Source organism: Ovis canadensis, chromosome 25, assembly GCF_042477335.2.
Source record: "Ovis canadensis isolate MfBH-ARS-UI-01 breed Bighorn chromosome 25, ARS-UI_OviCan_v2, whole genome shotgun sequence".
NCBI lineage: Eukaryota > Metazoa > Chordata > Mammalia > Artiodactyla > Bovidae > Ovis > Ovis canadensis.
The window spans coordinates 43399826-43420443 of record NC_091269.1 but is presented as its reverse complement, the minus strand read 5'-3'; the positions used below and the strand labels follow the sequence as shown (position 1 = coordinate 43420443).

The following is a 20618-nucleotide window of genomic DNA, read 5'->3' as shown; positions in this document are numbered from 1 at the left end:
ACATACACTTAGCATATGATCTAGCTTTTCCCCTCTGAGATATTTACCCAAGGGAAATGAAAGTGTGTATGAAGACAGGTACACGAGTGGTTATAGCAGCTTTTATTTGTATTAACAACAGCCAAAAACTGGAAACAATACCAATGTCCATCAATAGACGAATGGATAAGCTGTGGCATATCCACACAAAGGGATACTACTCAGCAATATAAAGGGATGGACTACCTATTTATGCCATGAAATGGATAAAGCTCAAAATAATTATGCTGAGCAAAAATAAATGCAGGCAAAAAGAAGAGTCTATGCTGTATGAATCCATTATATAAGATTTTGGAAAATATAAAATAGTGTATAAAGACAGAAAGTTGATCCAAGGTCACCTGGAGATGGGACAGGGAGAGGGTGGTGAGAAGGAAGCATCACCAACGGGCAAGAGGAGATTTTTCAGCATGATAGGTTTGTTCATGATCTTGATTGTGGTGATGGTTTCATTAGTGATATATTTGTCACTTGAAATATGTGTGGTTTATTTTAGGTTGAATATACCTCAATACACTGTTAAAAATAAGTTTGGAGAATACTGTATTTGCAGTTTTTATACAAAGCCAATCTTCCTTAATGCATTTTACTGTTTTTTCTTATAAATATATTGCAACAAAAGAAGTCCAAAATCAAAGCCTACAAATCTCCCCCAGCTTCACGGATACTGCAGGCTGCATTAAGATCGTCATTTTGTCTGTGTGCCATGGTGAGGGAAAAGGACTCATTCTGAAGGTCATTCTTCCATCCTTGTGTGATGAGAGGTCAGGATGATGTAACTGCTTTGGAAGCACAAAGGGTGCAAATCAGGGGCACCCCAACGACAGGACTGAAAAAGTCCTCTCTGTGGCTTCTGTTTGCTTTCTGGAGACGTGAGTGGCTGAGGTTTGGAAGAAAAAGAAGAGCTAAGTGTCCACAGCAGCTCAGCCACCTGTGGACACCAATCTGTGATCTGTGATCCACAGCAGCAACAGTGGGAGCTGGGGGTGTTGGTGAGCAGTGGTGAAAAGAGGGAGGTCAGGGTAACCAGAAGCTTACAAGTACCAGGGCAACGTGACTTTGGATAAGCAGACTCTGCTGTCCCAGCCTTCTCAGTGGCTCTGTCATCTTGCTGTTCCTGAGGCAGCTGCCACCCCCTCTGAGCACAGAGAGAATCCTTGGAGAGCAGCCATGAGGCCACCAGCCACAGAGCTTGACCTGGTCTCGTGTGCAGGGATCACAATGGGGACCAGGCAGGTGGCTGCAATCACCAACCGCTGGAGACAGCTGGAGTAGCAGCTACCATGGGTTTGTCATGCTTAGTACCATATGTCCACACGAGGCAACGGAGGCAGTGGAACAGAGGGGCTAAGGGCAAGAGAGATTCCACCCAGACTTACGGCAGAGCTTTGCACTTACCAGCGTGTGCCTTGGGCAAGTTACTTAACCACAACTTGCCTCAGTTTCTCCATCAATAAAATGGAGATAACAAGAATTACCACATACAGCGGTTAAGGGTGAAAGGAGTTGATATCTGTGTTTAGACAAGTTTCTGAGACAGAGTGTGCTCACTGATGTGCTTGTTATTATTCTATCCTTTTAAAAAATAGCCCTCCTGGAAAATCTCATGGACAGAGGAGCCTGGTAGGCTGCAGTCCATGGGGTCGCCAAGAGTTGGACACGACTGAGAGATTTCACTTTCACTTTTCACTTTCATGCACTGGAGAAGGAAATGGTAACCCACTCCAGTGTTCTTGCCTGGAGAATCCCAGGGACAGGGGAGCCTGGTGGGCTGCCGCCTATGGGGTCGCAGAGTCGGACACGACTGAAGCGACTTAGCAGCAGCAGCAGCCGCCCTTTCCCACATGTCAGACAATGCAGGCTTGTACATATGGCCACTATGTAAATGCTGGGTGTGATGGGCAGTTCCCTTAACATTCTTAAACTGATTTCTTCAGGTTTGGGGCTCATGCTGTTTATTTCTATTGCTCTGGCTGCTAAGAACCTCAGAGCAAATCTAGAACCCAGGTCTTGGGGCAGGGAAGGCTTGGGAGGGCTGATCCATGCAGGTCTTGCCATCTCCAGCAGGGGGCGACGAGCACCCACCACCCTTTGCTAATGGTGAGCAATGTCCAGCCCCACCCCAGGCCCTGGGAACAATGGGCTGTTTACAGCAGGAGAATCATTTTAGTTCTATAGCCCAATGGCCACAGGCGGATTTGTGGGCACTGCTCCCTCCTGGACGCCTGACTTTCCTAGTTCCAATCTGTTCACTTCCTGGAAGTGGAGACTCATGCCGTGGTGGCTTGGCCTCAGTTTCCCAGTTTGTAAAACAGGTTGTCATCACTGTCTCTTTCCCAGAGGTCCCACAGTGAATTCTTAGCAGGAATGACAGGCAAGAGAGGCTCCATGCCCTGCCCACAAGCACAGCTGGGAAAAGCCATTTCCTGAAGCAGCAACACCAAAGGATGGGGGAGGTGTTTCCAAGCAGGGAGCAGGCGGCCTCGGTGATCTTCCCTCCTCCCAGCCTTAGTGTCTTGCACTGTCCCAAATCTTGGTTCCAGGATGACCCCCCTTCAATCTCTGCACCAATGAGGGACTTCCAAGCCTAACCTGAGGTTTTCTTCACCCACCCTTGACCTAAACAGCACAAATGAAACACCAGAAAAAAAAATCACATCTTTATTGTCTGATTAATGTACTGGCTTGGAGAGGGAAGACTGTAAGGGGCGGGTAACATCCAGCTTTGATTAGTCGGAAAGTCCTATTAACTGTGTACGAAATGAATGTTACAAAAATCATGTAAAAAAACAGGTCAGCAAAGCAGCAGCCCTGGGGAGGGCTCAAGGCACCTGGGAGGCTGAGAAATAGGCCCACCCTGGCCTCAGGAGTGAGGCCGAAGGACGGGGGGCAGGGGACTACACCCCTCCCCTCCTTCACCACGGGGCACGTGTGTCTCCTCGCTACCCGATTACAAGTCAGTACAAAACTGCCTTCAAAGGCTCAAACCCCAAGGCCAAGGCACTACCAGAAATGAGGTGGGTCTGAAGCCCAGCACTGAGCTCCCCCTTCCCAGCGGCTGGAGCCTGGAGAAGGGGCGCCGGTTCCCCATGCCCAGCAGGGTGGGCAGGCACAGAGTCCCGCAGCTGGGGGGTGGCTCTGCCTCCAGACATGCAGTAGTCTGGGAGCCCTGAGCAAACACAGCCGGGGCTTTGGTCAGTGCTGAGTATGCTGAGAGGAGCCGCAGGCCTGTCCAGACCCCCTTCCGCCCCCGACGCGGCCTCAGCAAAGCGGTCCCGTCACGGTCCTTCCGGAGCCGATGCCCAGGCCACGGCCCTAAATGGGGTAACACATGCAGCACCCCGTGCCTGCCGCCTCCACGCCGGCCTTGGTGCCGGGCCCCAGGAGCCCGTCGGTGACAGAGTGCTCCGCGATGATGTCCTCCACCCGGGTGATGTACAGAAATGTCAGCATCACTCCCAGGAACTGAGGAGAAGGGGCGTGGTGGGTGTCACTCACTATCCGGGCCATTCGCCCTCTCTTTCCAGCCCCCCAGCCCTCGCCGTCTGAGCCCAGCATAGCCGAGCACCCTTCACCCCAGTTTTGTCCCTCCTCTGCACTCTAATCACCAAGCCACACATCACCCCGGCCCACAGCCTGCCCACCCCACCCCCGGGCCCTCCCTGGTGGAGGAGGGACCAGCCCACCTGGGGGAGTAGGATGCCCAGCAGGAGGCCCGCCATGATGGTGTAGTTGTCCATGAACCAGATGAGCACGGCGTTGGTGCAGCCCCGCACGTAGATGACGTTCTGCACGCTGAGGCGCTGCGGGGAGGAGCCTGGTGAGTGCCCGCCTGGCAACCCCAGTCCCGGCTCTGCCACTCATCCCAGGCCCAGGTGAGTCCCTCCGCCTCTCTGGGCCTCAGTTTCTCATAGGCAACCTGAGAAGTTGACTCTAAACCACAGGATCTCAACAGGAAGTGAAAGTTGCTCAGTCGTGTCCGACTCTTTGCAACCCCCTGGACTGCCAAGCTCCTGTCCATGGGATTCTCCAGGCCACAATACTGGAGTGGGTAGCCATCCCCTTTTCCAAGGGATCTTCCCAACCTAGGGATCAAACCCAGGTCTCCCGCATTGCGGGTGAATTCTTTACCAGCTGAGCTACCGGGAAAGCGGAAGCCCTTCAACAGGCAGTACTGTTCCCTAGAGAGCCCGCTGGCATTGTGGTGGCACTTATGCTTGTCACAGAGATAGGGGTGGGGGCTGAAGGACTACAGAGCTCAGGGCAATCCTTCTCAAGGACAGCCACAGCCACCCAGACTACCTACCTCTTAGATGTCCCCCGCTATCTGAGCCCAAAGCCTAACTCCAGGGACATAAAAACCAGTGTTTTCTGCTTGGCTTTACTATACATTGAATTGTACAGAAAAGAGAAATAGGTAAACTAAGGGATAATTATACTCGATTTTGCTTGGAACTTTATCCAAGAATTGTTCACCATGTAAAAAACCATGTCCATGGCAAAAAATATGCCCATGCTATGCAAGTTGCCCACACAGCACCCCTCCTAGGCAACAGAAGCCCCTGGCAGTGCAAACACCTGATCAACTTTGCTGTCTTCTGCTGTTACTGTCTTGGAGAAGGCAATGACACCCACTCCAGTACTCTTGCCTGGAAGATCCCATGGACGGAGGAGCCTGGTAGGCTGCAGTCCATGGGGTCGCTAAGAGTCAGACACGACTGAGCAACTTCACTTTCACTTTTCACTTTCATGCATTGGAGAAGGAAATGGCAACCCACTCCAGTGTTCTTGCCTGGAGAGTCCCAGGGACAGGGGAGCCTCGTGGGCTGCCGTCTATGGGGTTGCACAGAGTTGGACACGACTGAAGCGACTTAGCAGCAGCAGCAGCTGTTTCTATCTAGCACCTAAGCATGTATATACTTATCAATCATTTTATCTTATTTCTCCCTTTATCTCAAATCAGGGGCTTCCCTCATAGCTAGTTGGTAAAGAATCCACCTGCAATGCAGGATACCCCAGTTCCATTCCTGGGTTGGGAAGATCCACTGGAGAAGGGATAGGCTACCCACTCCAGTATTCTTGGGCTTCCCTTGTGGCTCAGCCAGTAAAGAATCTGCCCGCAATGTGGGAGACCTGGGTTCGATCCCTGGGTTGGGAAGATCCCCTGGAGAAGGGATTCTGACCTGGAGAATTTCATGCACTGTATAAGTGCATGGGGTCTCAAAGAGTCGGACATGACTGAGCTACTTTCACTTATCTCAAATCATTATGCCACTTGTTTTGGAATTAGGTGTGTAGGTAGGTTATCATATCTGTGAGTGTCATTTTGGAATAACAAAAAACAATAGGGCATTGTGTATGCTAAGTCACTTCAGTGGTGCCTGACTCTGCGATTCCACGGACTGTAGCTCGCCAGGCTCCTCTGTCCATGGGATTCTCCAGGCAAGACTACTGGAGTGGGCTGCCATGCCCTCCTCCAGGGGACCTTCCCGACTCAGGGATCGAATTCGCATCTCTTGCATCTCCTGAATTGGCAGGCGAGTTATTTACCATCAGTGCCATCTGGGAAGCCCAAATAGGCCATTACCAAGTGTTTATTATAAAAACTAGCCATTGGGTCCCATGTTTGGAGAAGCACTGCTGGTCTGTGGTTCAGCATCTTAGGTGTTTGTCAGAGTCGCCCACTGGCCCCACCCCAAGAGTGCGCGTTTCTAACAAGCTCCTTGGGGCTGCTGTTACTGCTGGTCTGGGGACCTCATTTGAGAACCACTGCTCAGAGGCCATTTCAAGTCATCATTATTTTTTAGCTCCCTTCTCAACACAACCCCATCTTCTCTCCAAGTCCAGAAGAAATGCCCAGGAAGCTGACCCCGAAGGTACCAGCCAAAGACTCTCTTCCGCTGGGGACTCCTGGGTCCCAGGCTGAGGGAGCCAGTGTGTATCTGCAAAATGGCAGCTCCAAGGGCAGAGGTGGGCTGGTGAATGCAGCTGGGCATGGGGACACACTGCAGGCACTGACAAGGGCACGGTGGACTTACACATTAGTTGCTCAGTCAACTCTGGCAGCCAGCTTCTCCCAACCTGGGGGGGATTCTTGGCTCCCCAAGTCCTTCTGTGTCTAGATAGTGGGCAGTCCCTGGCTCCTGTTCACAGCCAGGAATGTTGGGAGATCTCAACAGCCAGGAGCCTCACCCCTGGAAGCCCCTCCAATCACCCTGGGGATGGAACAGGAAGAGCAGCCTTTCTGGGGAAAAGAGATTTCAAAGACATTACCTCCTTGTCGATAGTTTTGTAGCCACACATGGTGTTGACAACTTCTGTCTGAAACAGAAATGTGTATTAGCTAACACTTACATGGTGATTCCTGCAGAAGACACTTATTCCACAGCCACCACCCCCACTCCCCCATTTTACAGATGAAAAAACTGAGGCATAGAGAGTTGCACTATCCAGGATGAATGGAGCTTAGAGTCCCATCCCAGCTGCCTGGTTCAAGTCTGCATCTTAATCTTCTGGATCCAAGAAATGCCAGAGAGAAAAGGTGGGAAGACCAGTTCTGTGGCTTTTGGGTGGGAGACCCACTGCTCCACCAGTGGCAGCCTAGGAGCCCAGAAGAAAGGGCACAGCCCCAGGCTCTTCTGTTGCAGCCGCCAGAGCCTCACTTTGCTGAGATGGTCATGTGCTGAGGTCAGGACTGGGCTGCTCCCAGTCTGCTCGCTCTTGTGAAAGAAAATCCCAGACCACAGCCAGGCCCCTGGCCAGCTGGGGTTTACCTGAGGGCAAGGCCAGGCCTCTGACCACACTTCCCGGTCCCCGCAGACCGCTACCCACCAGTAGGGCTGTTCAACCTCCTGCCCGGAAAGACAGCTGCCTTCAGGAGCTTCTAGCTGCTGACTAATCTGGGCACAGTGGAAATTGTGGTTGGCCCTGGGCTCATCAAATCTCTTCCCAGCTAACCTAGGTCACAGGGCTGGCAGGGGCACTTCCCATCACAGCCTGAGCCCTTGTGGAGTCTCCTCTGCTTTCTAGAAGGTGAGAGCGAGCTCAATGAACCCATTCACATCTAAGTGACAGCTACTGTGGGATCAGGGTGCCACAGGTGCCAGCAGTGATGTAGGTGGGCAGAGTGGCCAGTGTGGGCTCTGGCATCACATTGCCCAGTCCAGGCCCTGCTCTGCCACTTAGGAGCTCTGTGACCAACCTTAGGTGTGGCGCTGAGGGACAAGCACACGGAGGCACTCAATAAGAATTTGTTGGATGAATGAATGGATAGGTTCCCTGGACTCTTCAATAAAGCAATCATAATCTCTGAATGTACCCATGGGGATTTTTTTAATATAAAGTGAGATATATACATAAAATGATTGTCCAAGGGCATGGCACACTGGCTGGACTGACCTTGAACACAATCCCAGACCCTGGAAGTCAAGGACGGCTGCTACTCTTTCTAAAAGCATGAGCTGAACCTCAGATGTCATCTGCTGCTGCTGCTGCTGCTGCTGCTGCTACTGCTAAGTCGCTTCAGTCGTGTCCGACTCTTAGCGACCCCATGGACAGAAGCCCACCAGGCTCCCCCATCCCTGGGATTCTCCAGGCAAGAACACTGGAGTGGGTTGCCATTTCCTTCTCCAATGCATGAAAGTGAAAAGTGAAAGTGAAGTCACTCAGTCGTGTCTGACTCTTAGCGACCCCATGGACTGCAGCCCACAGGCTCATCGGTCCATGGGATTTTCCAGGCAAGAGTACTGGAGTGGGGTGCCATTGCCTTCTCAGCAGATGTCATCTAGATCAGTCTAAATGTCAAGGCTTGATGTGTGGACAAAATAACCTCCTTCAGTCTAGACTGTCCCCCAGGAACCCTCAGACCCCAAAACACCCAGGATCCACCTCACGTCAGTCAGCATCAGTGGCCCCTCCAGGCCATAAACAGACCCCAGTGGAGAAGCTCCAGCCTGGGTAGCAGAGGTATGAGGGCATGATGGGAGCAGGTGCTTCCTGCCTTATTTGTCCACTCATTCAATCATTACTGAACAGATATTGAGCATCAATTATGTACCATTTTCTGTTCTAGGTGTTGGGAATACAGAAGAACAAAATAAGATCCTTGCCTTCATGAACTATTATTCTAGGAATGGAGATAGGCGATGAACATAATAAATAAGTGAACTGTCTGATACGTAAGAAGGTGACAAGAGTAACTTTCCTCTTCATTGTGCTGCTTCCAGACCTGGAGGCAGAACCACAGCTCCTGCCCTTGGGGAACGGACATGCTGTGGCAGAGGCCTCCCTTACACCCGGAGCCAAAAGACTCTTCTCTAGGCCCCAGAGGTGGAAGAGAACTGATGTAGATATCCAGGCAAATATTATTCTGGGCATTTTTAAATGAAATTAACATTAAAATCAGTAGGCTGAGTAAAGCAGATTGCTCTCCCTAATGTGGGTGGGCCTCGTACAATCAGTCGAAGGCCTAAATAGAACAAAAAGGCTACCCTTCCCCCACGTAAGGAAGAATTCTTCCTGTCTGATTTCAAGCCTGAACTGAAACATCAGCTCTTCGTGGGCCTTGAGGCTGCCAGCCTCAAACAGGAGCTGCATCACCAGCTCCCCTGGTCCTTAGGCCTGTAGATTCACACTGGAAGTAAACCATTGGCTCTCCTGGGCTCTTGCTTGCCAGCTCACTCTGCAGGTCTTGGGACTTGCCTGTCTCCATAATTCTGTGAATCAATTTCTTATAATAAACCTCTTACACACACACACACACACACACACACATCCTATTGATTCTGTTTTTCTGCTAAACAAGCCAGCAAGTCCCTTCCTGGGTGAAACACTAAACTCATGTAATGCCTGCTGAATGTGGAGGTATGAAGGCCTGCCCATCTCACCCCAACATGGGACAATTCTGCAGGATCATCCCAGGACATCCCCATGGATTCGGCTGAGGCGCCCACTGAGACTGCATCATTGCTCAACCTCTCCTTCTGCCCGGCCCAGCTTCTATCCCCTCCCTTACAGGTGTCAATCCTGAGCACACCTCCTACTAAGCTTCCTGCTCACTAACCAGCATCTCAGAGCCTGCTTTCCAGACAGCCTAGGCTGAGACACTGGGATCACTGCACTAGCCCCTAACCGGACTGCCCACCCATGTCATCTCTGCCACCACAGCAGACAGGGTGGTGCTGGTAAAGCCTAAGGAAAATCTGCTACTCGCCCACTAAAGCCCTGTCACTTGACTTCTCGTCACTCAAGGGAAGCAAAGTCCTGATCATGACCTTCAGGGTACCCATGACCTCTGACTTCATCTATAACTATCCTCCCCCAAGCTCACTCTGCTCCAGCCACACTGGAGCTGGTCTCTGTGCTGTTTCTTAAATTCACAAGGGCAGGTCCCACCTCAGGGCCTTTGCACTTGCTCTTCTCTCTGCCAGGAATTCCCATCCCCAGACAGCATGGCTTACTCCCTCACTTTCAGGGTTTTACTGAGAACCAACCTTCTCAGTATCTAAAATGCAATCCTCCATGCCCCTGTTTTATTTTTCTCCTTAGAATTTATCATGTCTTAGAATATCATCTCTTTTACTTATTTATTTTGCTTATTAGTTTTCTCCACTAGAAAGGATGTCAGCTCCATGTGGGCAGAGAGTTCTCTGTGTGTTTCCTGTATCCTTAGAACACAAAACTGCCTCTGGCTGGTCTTCAGTAAATACCTGGTGAATGAATGAATGAATGAATGCACGTTGGGCTTTCACATCTCAACTTGGACATTCAGGCGCCACTGCCTTGGAAGTTCAGAGTCATCCCTGCCCCCTCCACAGGCCTCTCTGAAAACCCTGGGCTCCTCCTCAGCATTCCCCCTGCACAAAGAGCTACCCTAAAATGGCAGCTCCAACTTCCAAACAAACCTTCCCTCCTGGCCCAGCCTTTTTAGGGCTCATGCACTTGGCACTGGCTCCCTGAGTCATGGGTGAGGCCCCCACCCCCACCAGCAGCTGCTCAGTTTACAGAATCCAGCAGTGGGCACAGGATGGTGGAGACGTCAGAAGAGAAATTTTCCATGACTCTTCAAGGCATGAGTAATTGCAAAACTCCCCGCCTCATTCCACTCCAGAAACCAGGCAGCTTTTGGACACATTAGTCAAACACAGGATTGACCGAGCCTCTCATTTATTAGCAGTGACGGCACAGGGCAGCCTCCCAAGTGGCCAAGGAGGCAACAGAGCTGAGAGGATCCCACTGGGGAGAGGCAGAGGCTGGCATTTACATCACCAGCCGCTTCCAAGCACCTCGTTGCTGATGATCACCAGGACGTCAAGCCCAAAGTCCACCAGCAACGTTCAAAGTACAGGCCCTGCCCTGGCCCCCAGCTATGGCTGCCAAGCCGGCCACCCTGCTAAGACCCCCGGCCTGGACTCTCTCCCACTCTTCGCCTGGCGTGCACAGTAGTCCAGGGCACAGCTCTGACAAGAGCTGCCTGAATTTCATCCTAGCTCTATCAACCTTGAGCCAAGAACCTCACCTTTTAGTGCCTCAGTTTTCTCATCAGTATAGTGGGTAAAATAACCATACCTACCTCACAGGGTTGTTGAAAGGACTTAACGAGTTAAAACAACTAAAGAACCTAGAACAGGCCACCACGTGGTAAGTGCTCAATATATCAACAACCATTACTAATAAGACAAGTCTTCCCCATCCTCTATCCCCAGATTCACCCCATTCAGTAGCCCTTGAGGCTCAGGAAGCCTCGCCTCGGCAAGGACCACCACCTCCTGCCTACTCCTCCTATCCAGCCCCACCGCCCCGGTGCTAAAAGGTGAGAGAAGCGTTTGACCAGCCAGGAGATGTGCCCCAGGAACAGTGGATACCGTGTTTCTGAAGCAGCAGGTGTAGGGCACCCCACAGGCCAGGGGTCCAGGGGCACTGCAGTCGTGGTACTGGTTTTTGCTCCAATCTCGGTAGTCTTCCCCGCCACAGCACTTAAACTGAAGGAGGAAGCAAGTGGGGAAGAGAGCTGCCATCACCACCAAGGCCCCCAGGCAGACAGCAGGGAGGGGCCCAGCCAGGGGACGATGTGATTTATGATGCGGGTCACACAGGTAGGGGGCATCATGGGGAGCATGTGAAGCATCATTACAGGTCAGAGCTCAACAAAAGCAGAATAGTGGCCCAGAAGGTAGCGAGCACCCCATCACTGAGGAGGCATGCAAGCCAAGGCTGGGTAGCCTTTTGGTGGGATGGTGGGTGGTGTCTAAATGCTAGAGGAAAAGCCCTTTCTTGCCAGCTGGACTCCATCTTCACATCCCCAGGGCAGGTGCTCCACCCCAGGACCTGGCCTTTAAAGTCCCAGAGACTAGGATTCTAGGGGACCCCCACAATCCAGGGGACCCTGAACCTCACCCACCCAGCTCTGCCTATCCCACCCTTAGCAAAGGGGCACACACACACACCCTGGTCGGGGTTCAGGACTGAAGTGATGGCATAGCTGGCGTCATTTTCCCCTCGGCTGAGCTCTGCCCTGCATGTCCCCCTGTACAGATGCCAACACCTGGGGGAAGCCGTTACTCCACTGGGCTGCTGCTGTGTGCCAGGCATTGTTCTGTGTGCCCGAAAACCAAGGGGGACGGAAAGTGCCACAGCCCTGAGGGAGATGGAGAGGAACCACCACGTGAAAAAGGTGTGAGGCAGTGCTGGGTACCAGGGATATGGCAAATGGGGGAAGGAGACAGGAGGTTGGGAAAGGCCTGAGGAGATCTCATTTAATTGGAAATATGAACAGGGAAAAAAAACAGTCAAGACATGCCAAGACCCCGCATGGAGATGAGTTAGTTGTACTGATATTTCAGCAGCAGGCGTAACTGGAGCAGAGTGAGCAAGAGGGGTTGAGGTCAGACCATGAAAGCTTTGTCAGCCAAAATAAGCAGGGAACGGGGGTAGTATCCTTAGTGACAGGAAGTTACTGGAGAAGGTTTTAACCAGGGGAGTGATATGGTCAGAGGTTCTAGTGGAAATAAAGTAGATGCCCTTCCAGAGTCTCCACAGAGCCTTTCAGGCTATCAGTCTAGGAGTCCAGGAAGTACCTCTGTGGGGTGCAATGCAGAGTATTTATTTTGCCACCTGACAGGCCAGCATTCAAATCCTCATACCACCACTCCATGCTGTGTGATGCTGGGCAAGTCAATCAGCCTCTCTGGGCCTCAGAGGCTCAACTGTAAAGCAGGAAGAGCAATGCCAGCTTTGCACAGCTGAGCTGAGAAGTACAAAGATAAGCCAAGCATGAAGCACTCAGCCTAGGACCTGGCCCCAAGCAGGTGCCCAGTGAGCATGAGTCATCTCGCCATTCCACCCTGGGAGAAATGAAATTCGCAAGCCAGCTGAAGGTTGCTTCCAATAAAAACATCTTGCCCCACCCAATGGCCAGAGCTGGCAGGCGCATCCCTGGCAGAGAAGGGCTTCCCAGAGGCTGCACCTGTTATGACTACAGAGAAGGCCTGAGCCAAGGGGGTGGTCACTATGGATGGCCCCGGGTGCAGGGAGATGTTGATCCCCCACTGAGGGCTATCACGGGGATCAGGTCAGCTGACGCCCCCAAGGTCATGTCCCAAGAAGCGCTGCCAGGGCTGAGGAGGCCCTCAGCTCTAAAACTCCACTCATCCTCACCTAGGAGGACAGGCAGACAATGATCACCCCAGCTGACACTGATTTAGTCTCACCACATGCCTGGCCCTGCTCTAACCACCTCTGAAATAAATCAAGGCAAATCTCACAGCTACACTAAGTAGAAGGGACCATCAGTATCCCGCTGGGGCAGGTGTGGAACCTGAGGCTCAGGACTAAGTGAGATTGGTGTGTAGAAGCCCCCGACGGCAGCAGCAGGCACTGCTGTTACTGTTACACCCACAGACTTGTGTGGACCGTGGGGAGGAGGGATAACAATCATCACATTCAAAGAAGTGCCGTCGGATGAAAGGAGAAGACTTGCTCTGTCCTCTGTGCAGGGGTAAATGGAACCAGGGAAGAGCTCTCTCCCTATCAGGGCTGTCCTTGATTTGGCAAGGGAGGGAGCTCCCTGTCCCTGAAGGGTCTCGGCAGAGGGAACTTTGAATTGGGTGGCTTGGAGGTCACTCCCACCTCAAAGAGGATTCTTTGCCCACTAAAGAGGGGCACCCTGAGACTCTGCCACGTGGTTTGTAGCTCCCTCTGACCTTTTTCTTTCTTTTTTTTTTTCAGAAAGGGAGGGTTTGTGTAGCTGGAAAGGAACAGGCAGGGCAAGTATATGCTGGGCCAGGCATGCCCTGGCATCCCCACCCTTGGCGGCTGTCCATGGCCCACCCTCAACTGCCAACTTGGCCAGCCACGTGGGGATGGATAAGCCACCTGACCTCTCGCCCCCACCCTCTTGAGCAGGGTCCCAAGTTGGGGGCGGGGGGGGGGGGGGTGTGGCGCAGTGGGAGCAGAGCAAAGGACGTGGGAGGCAAATTTCTGACCCCAAGCTCCTGACTCACCTCCTTCTGAACAAAATCCATGATGTTTTTGAAGTCCAGATCGTCATAGTAGTTCTCGATTCCTCTGCGAATATTGTCATTCAGAAAGTCGATGGTCTATGTAGACAGAGAAATTACAAAGGAGGAAGAGCACACGACCCCAGGGCCCAACCCAAGATTTCCCAGATCAGGACTGAACCAGAGAGTCCACCTCCCAGGCAGCCTCCCCCCACGACCTGCAGAGAGCACCTCCGTTCCCACCCACGACCTCCCTGTACCAGCACCCTCTCCATGTCCCCAGTAACCATCAGAGGCAGGAATGGTGCACCCCATTCCTTTACAGATCAGGCAACCCAGGACCCAAGAGGGTGAGGCCCTGCCTGGGGGACACCGTTCCGAAGGAGCCAGGCCAGGGCTGGGGCAGGGCTGCCCTAGTGCGCCTTCTACTGTAGCTAAAGACAGGCCTGCACCGGAACCTTCCCTTTGCCCTCCAGCCCCCTCTCCACTCTTCTTTCCTATATAAGCTCTTCTTTTACAGATGAAGAGGCCTAGAGAGGGAGATTGACTCTTCCCAGGTCACCAAGCAGGCGTCAGCTTTGGTTAGGGGCCCAGCCAGGACTGGAAACCAGGTGTCCTGACTTCCCTCTGGGCCTCTCTCTATTGCTGCAGTGCTCTGGCCCAGACGACAGGGCCCACCTCCCTCTCGGACTGGGACAATCCCCACCGGGAAGGGTGCTGGCAGGGCACCCTCTCCCAGTCACGCTGGGCCTTCGGGATCAACAGCCCGGCTGCTGTGCTGAGATCCAGGAGCACAAAAGGCCCCACAGCGGGAAGGGATTGGGCGGGAGTGTGGGCAGCCTGGCTCCAAACTCACAGTGACAATCAGGGCTTTCAGAGCAGGGAGGCCGGTGGATCATCAGAGATTGTGCTGGCACAAAGGGCGCATTCTCAGCTCTGGAGCCAGACAATTCCCGGGGGAGGCGCCCTCAGGGTTCGTGGGGACAAGAGGGTCCTGAGTTCCAGGCCCCACCCTAGGACTGCAGGCCCCACCCTACTCCTGCACTCTCAGCTCCCCACTTGTGAATCAGTCATGCAGGCCTGTCTTTAAGACACCTTCCAGCGCCAAAGATCAAAGACTAAGCTGCAAGGGGCTGTCACACCTCGTGGTCAAGAACAGTCTTTGCACCACACCTGCCTCAGGAATATCAATTAACTTCTGAACCTCCAGTGGCTCAGACGGTAAAGGATATGCCAGCAATCCAGGAAATCTGGGTTTGAACCCTGGATCAGGAAGATCCCCTGGAGAAGGGAATGGAAACTCACTCCAGTATTCTTGCCTGGAGAATTCCATGGACAGAGGAGCCTGGCAGGCTACAGTCCACAGGGTTCCAAATAGTTGGACCCGACTGGGTGACTGACACTTTTCCTCCCCTACAGGGTGGGAAAGGGGATCCTCTGCCTCAGAGGAATTTGAGACTCAAACAAACTAGAGCAACGAAAGTGCTTAGCACGATGCCAGGCACATAGCATTATTACGTATTATTATGATAGATTTTTCTCTTTTTCCAGGAGGTAGTACCACTTCATACCCATCATGGCATCAGTGGAAAGTGGCTAATCCCAAAAGAAATCAAGACCCTAAGTCTTGTCCAAGAGCCACTCCTGATCTGGGACCCCTCCCAAACTCCCTGCAGCCCAAAGAGGTAATGTGACTTGTCTAAGGTCACCCCAATGATCACGGGCAGAGAGCTGCTGGAACCAAACTGTCAAAATCGCATCCTGATACGCTTTAAGAAGCCAAGAACCCAAGGCTGAGTTCAGGGCCAGCTCCCCAAACTATCTCCAGTATCAGGAAGAGAGAAACAAGGATGTGATAGCCACCTCCTTCCTGACTTTCATACACCGCTCAAAGCCAAGGTGACAAAGCAGACTGGCTCAAGGAAACCAGTCTCCGAGCTCAGAAGGAAAACCCTCTGTTGATGATAATCACCGTTCAGGAGCAGACCTGGGAGTTGAGGAGGATCACGCCAGCCTCGGGAGGCACCAGGCCAGCCCTCTTCCCCTGTAACAGGCTCTGCCATCACCAGCCGTCCGCCCTGCCCAGGTCTGGCTCTGGATCCTGGGGCAAGGGCTCAGGGGAAGGGCTGTTTGCTGGCCATCCGACCTGGGCAGAGCAGGGACCTGCCTGGTTCTCAGGTCTACCCTTCCCAGAGGTCCCCAGGTCCCACAGCCTTTCCAGTCTTGGGTGCCTGTTCCCTGGGGTGATGATGAAGGGAAAGGCCAGCCAGCTGCGGCATAGTTGGGGGTGGCTAAGAAACAGGACACCAGGCTGGATCAGTCTGTCACCCAGGGAATGAGCTCACAGGATTACATGGCATGCTGTAAGGGGCTCTTGGCAGGGGGTGATGTCCAAGGTCAGGGATATGTCAAGGGCCACACTCGTGGCGGGTGAAGTGGCTTCCCTTCAGTCTCAAGGCACTGCAGGTCATCCTGGCCCTCCTATTCCAGCCCACTGGCCACCTCACAGTCCCTCTGCTGGGTCACCCCTCAGCCCTCCCATGGGGTCACATGCGGTTAGGAGCCAGGGTGGGATGAGGGCAGGAGGCCCAGGGCAGGGAGGAAGACAAGCGGTAGAGCGGATGCCTGGCAGCCCCATGGGGAAAAGCTCCCCCCCCGCTCTTTGGTGAGCAGCCCTGACCTCTCTCCCCAAACCGTCTCAGTCTCTGGGTATTTTCCAAAGGCACGGACTCTGAAAGAGGCCTTCTTTGTGCAAATCAGGCCTTCCATCAGGTTAGCTGAGCTGGACCCTGCGGGGGAGGGAGGGCCCACTGGAGGCCTCTCTGGACGGACAGGAAGAACAGATGGTCCCAGACTGCACGGGCGGCAGCTGCCCCCATTCCCACCGGGGAGCTCTCTGGCTTGTGCTGGCTCTTACACATGCGTGCTGCGCTTGGCACCATGTCTGTGTGTGTGTGTGTGCACACGTCCACACCAGGGAGACGCGTAGAATGTCTGGATGGTTCCTGCAGGGGTGGGGGTTGTATGGTTCATTAATTAACTATAATCAACTGTAGTGCGCTGCTATGTTCCACAATGTTCTGAGGGACTGGGAGAGCCACTCAGAGGACATGTCCTGTGGGAGCTCGGCAGGGAAGAGCGAATTCTGGCTTCCTCTGCTGTCTCAGAGGGCAACGCACCCAGGGCCACCCCCACCCGGCTCTAAACCAGGTCATGCAGTGGGGCAGCTCCAGTGAGGACCTGAAAACCACCTTTCATGAATGGCTGGCGTGGCCTCAGAGGCATGTGGCCTGGGCTAAATAAAACAAAGAGTAAGCAATCATCAAAACCATGGGATTTTCACAGCACATTGTTCAAGCTACCAGACTCGAGCCACAGAGCACTGCCCTTTCTAGCCCTGTCTTTCAATCTAGTTTTAAAGATGCCCGAAGCCTCTGCATCACTCCCCTCAGTGGAGGCACTTGGACAGTTTGTTGATGAAAGAGCAGGATAGCTCGGGGGTGGCGGATTTCTTCTCAAAGCCACGGAAATGTTCTAAAATCAACAGGTCATGTACGAATGGACACTTCAAACGAGTGAACTGTATGGTTTTCACGCTCAGTCGCTCAGTCGTGTCCGAAGCTTGGCGACACCATGGACTGTAGCTCACCAGGCTCCTCTGTCCATGGGATTCTCCAGGGAAGAACACTGGAGTGGGTTGCCATTTCCTCCTCCAGGGGATCTTTCCAACCGAGGGATCGAACCCTCATCCCTTGGGTCTCCCCCATTGGCAGGTGCATTCTTTACCACTAGGGCCACCGGGGAAACCTGAACTGTATGGTATGTGAATTATGCATCAATAAAGCCTTTATAAGCCTGAAGAACAAATAAATAAGGCTTTGGGGTGGGGGGAATGGGTGGTAGCTCCCCCGGATGGGAGGCTGAGGAGCAAGAAAGGAGGAGTGGAAGAGCCAGCAGCTGGAGCCTCCCACCAGGCCTCTGGGGACGAGCTGCCCTAATTTCTTGCAGGCTGCCAGCCGGCCTCCATTGATTCATGTCAGCTTCTGGGGCCCACACTGGGGAGGCCCAGTAGCCGGCAGCTCAGCCAGAACCATCGCCAGCTCAGCTCTCACAACACAGAGGACGGTGCTCAGACTCTGACTTCCTTCCTCCCTGATTGCCTGGGCTGAGCCAGCATCTCTGGGCTCCCCTCAGCATCCCCCAGAGGGTAAAGACTCATCCTTGTTGCCTCCAGACCCCAGCCTCTGCTCCAGCCCTGAGATGGGCCCCCATCAGACAACCAAGGGTTGAGAGGAGCCCAAAGAGTGAGAAAGAAAGAGGTGTGAACACTGCAAGGTTCTCAGGAATATGTGCCAGTCCCTTCCTCAGACCTAGCTGGACTGTGTGTTAGCCCCTCAGTTGTGTCCGACTCTTTGCAACCCCATGAACTCTTCTGTCCATGGGATTTTCCAGGCAAGAATACTGGAGTGGGTTGCCATTTCCTTTTCCAGGAAATCTTCCCAACTCAGGGATCAAACCCAGGTCTTCTTCACAGCAAGCAGATGCTTCACCACGAGCCACCACGAGCAGATCAGCTACCAGGCAAGCCTCTCACACTTGGCTGGAAGTCGCAGGATTAATCCCCACGGTGGGGGAGGGTTATGCTTTGATTTCCCAGGTGTTTGGAGCCCAGCTCTCACTTCCAAACGGCTGACAGTGGGATGCACCAGCTGCAGGAGTCCATTCACATTAGTGTAGAACTTTCTCTACTTGCTGCAGGTGGAAACAGGACAAGCAGGCCATGCGGTCTCCTTTCTCCCTGCTCCAACCTCAGGGTCATGCCAAGAGCCAGCTGGTGACAGTGCCAAGATAAACAGGTTGGGTGCTGCCCATTGATCCCTGGCTGGTGTTGGGTGTGACCACGGCACCATCCAATCAAGGCCAGAGAAGAGGTCACTCCTCCACTTGTCCAGGAGGTAGAGGGAAGGAGGCCAGGGATGGGTACAGACATACCAGCCACAGCCCAGTGTCTTCTGGGTGTCCCTGTTCAGCCCTGCCTCGCTGGGAACACATGGGCATGAGCTGCCTGCCTCCAACACCCCCAATATTCCTTCAGGAAGGCTCACAGCAAGCTGGGGTGATGTCAGGTCAAAACCAATGAGACCTGGGGATTTCCCTGGCTGTCCAGTGCTTAAGACTCCATGCTTCCCTGATGCAGGTTCAATCCCTGGTCAGGGAAGTAAGATCCAGGCAAGTATACTGGAGCGGGTTGCCATTTCCTCCTCTAGGGGATCTTCCCAACCCAGGGATAAAACCCAGGTCTCCTGCAGAGCAGGCAGATTCCTTACCATCTGAGCCACAGAGAAGCCCAAAGTGAAAGTGCTAGTCACTCAGTTGTGTCTGACTCTTTGTGACCCCATGGACTGTAGCCTGTCAGGCTCCACCATCCATGGAATTATCCTGCCAAGAATATTGGAGTGGGTAGCCATTCCTTTCTCCAGGATCTTCCTGACCCAGGGACTGAACCTGGGTCTCCTGTATTGCAGGCAGATTCTTTACCAACTGAGCCTCCAGGGAAGCCCTGCACGGCCAAAACATAAATTAATTTTAAAAAGTAAAGAGCAGGGAGACCCAGACACCCGTGGAAGTCATGCAGGTTCTCCACCCACTGCTGGGTCCAGGGTGCTGCACTTCTCTGCACTTATCCGCCTTTTAATGCCTGGATCCTTGGGGCCACCAGCTCTGCACCAAGTTCCCCATCACACAGCCACTCCACCCCACATAAGCAGAGAAGCTGCTTCAATCCAACTCCTGGGTCATGCCTAGCGGCAGAAACTGTGCCCAGGGTCAGCAACTGATACAGAATTTCTGCCTCACACCTGGGAGTTGTTTATCTTTCGCTGCCTGGAGGTGACCACGGTTGTACCTTCCTGGGAGCCCTGTGTGAAGCCATCAGCCTGATGATTTGTCTTCATCTGTCATCACAAGTGGATTCTTAGAGTTAAGAGGTAGCCTGCGGGGCTGGAGACTGAACCTGTTACACTGTGACTCAGAGAAATCTGTCTTCTCCTCTTGGGGAAGAAAAACTGGAATTGGGAATTCACCTGGAACCTGACCTTGACTGTGCCTCACCTCTTTCCCCACCATCAGTGGCCAGGCTCCTCCTTCCCTCTCCTCGCCACTGGCCCATTTCTTGTTTTACGAAATCACATGGCATTACAGTTGGCAGGGACATTATTTTCCTTTATATGGTATTTTCCTTCTTGATTATAAAAAATGTAAAAGAAAATTTGGGAGCTAGGGAAAAAATATATAAAGGAGGAAATAAAAATCACCCTAGTTCCATCCCTCAGGGAAAATATGATTTAATATGTTAATATTTCTATTTCCTTCCAGATTTTTTCAGGCCTATTTTTTTTCATTGTGGAGATCTTACTGCACTTACAGGGCTTTTTTTTTTTTTCTTTTTCTCTCTCTCTTTTTCTTTCTTTTAGGCCATGCTGTGCAGTAATGTGGGATCTTAGTTCTTCAACCAGGGATTGAACCCATGTCCCCTGCGTTGGGAGCACAGAGTCTTAACCATTGGACTGCCAGAGAAGTCCCTACATTTACAGTTTTGTATCTCATTTTTACGTTTTTGAATTATATATCACTGTCATATGAGAGCACAGCCCATCATAAGCCTCCCAAGAGCTGAGAGCCCTGACGATGAGGGTCCTTCCTGGACTGACATAGTCCCATGAGGGGACACAGTGCCCAAGGGGAAGGAACACACTTCACCCTGTTGTGCCCTCCGTGTTTGGGGATAATGTAAGCTCTCAGCCCTGACCTCAAGCCCGTGGCATCCTCAGCTGTGAGGACTAAAGGTCCCTGGAGGTTTCGCCTTTACTTAGCTCCTCCCTGGAAAGGAGTGGTGTCACGGCCCCTGTTGAGCTACGGGCAAGGAAAATAAGTCATCAATCTTTGTGAAAGCACCCTGTAAACGAGAACTGCTATTCACTTAGGAGATTGTTTATTAAGCCACTGATGCTGCTAACCGTGGCCTGGACTTGGGCTCTAGTTAGTAAAGCACTAACTCATAACTCTGGAAAGTTGTGGGCAGCC

The 20618-nt window shown here is 52.7% G+C and overlaps 1 protein-coding gene across 9 annotated transcripts in view; it reads right to left on the bottom strand.

The window, feature by feature from the left end:
- Positions 1 to 2686: 2686 nt before the first annotated feature.
- TSPAN15 (tetraspanin 15) overlaps positions 2687 to 20618 on the bottom strand; it is a 90427-nt gene continuing 72495 nt past the window's right edge. For 8 of the 9 annotated variants that reach the window (XM_069571965.1, XM_069571963.1, XM_069571961.1 and 5 more), the window contains 5 exons: positions 13539 to 13634; positions 10902 to 11018; positions 6313 to 6360; positions 3726 to 3842; positions 2687 to 3504 (listed from right to left, as the gene is read on the bottom strand). In XM_069571965.1, coding sequence (XP_069428066.1) covers positions 3355 to 3504; positions 3726 to 3842; positions 6313 to 6360; positions 10902 to 11018; positions 13539 to 13634 — 528 coding nt within the window. In that variant the 3' untranslated portion in view covers positions 2687 to 3354. The remainder of the gene's footprint in view (positions 3505 to 3725; positions 3843 to 6312; positions 6361 to 10901; positions 11019 to 13538; positions 13635 to 20618) is intronic. The other variant, XM_069571966.1, reaches the window with a different exon arrangement.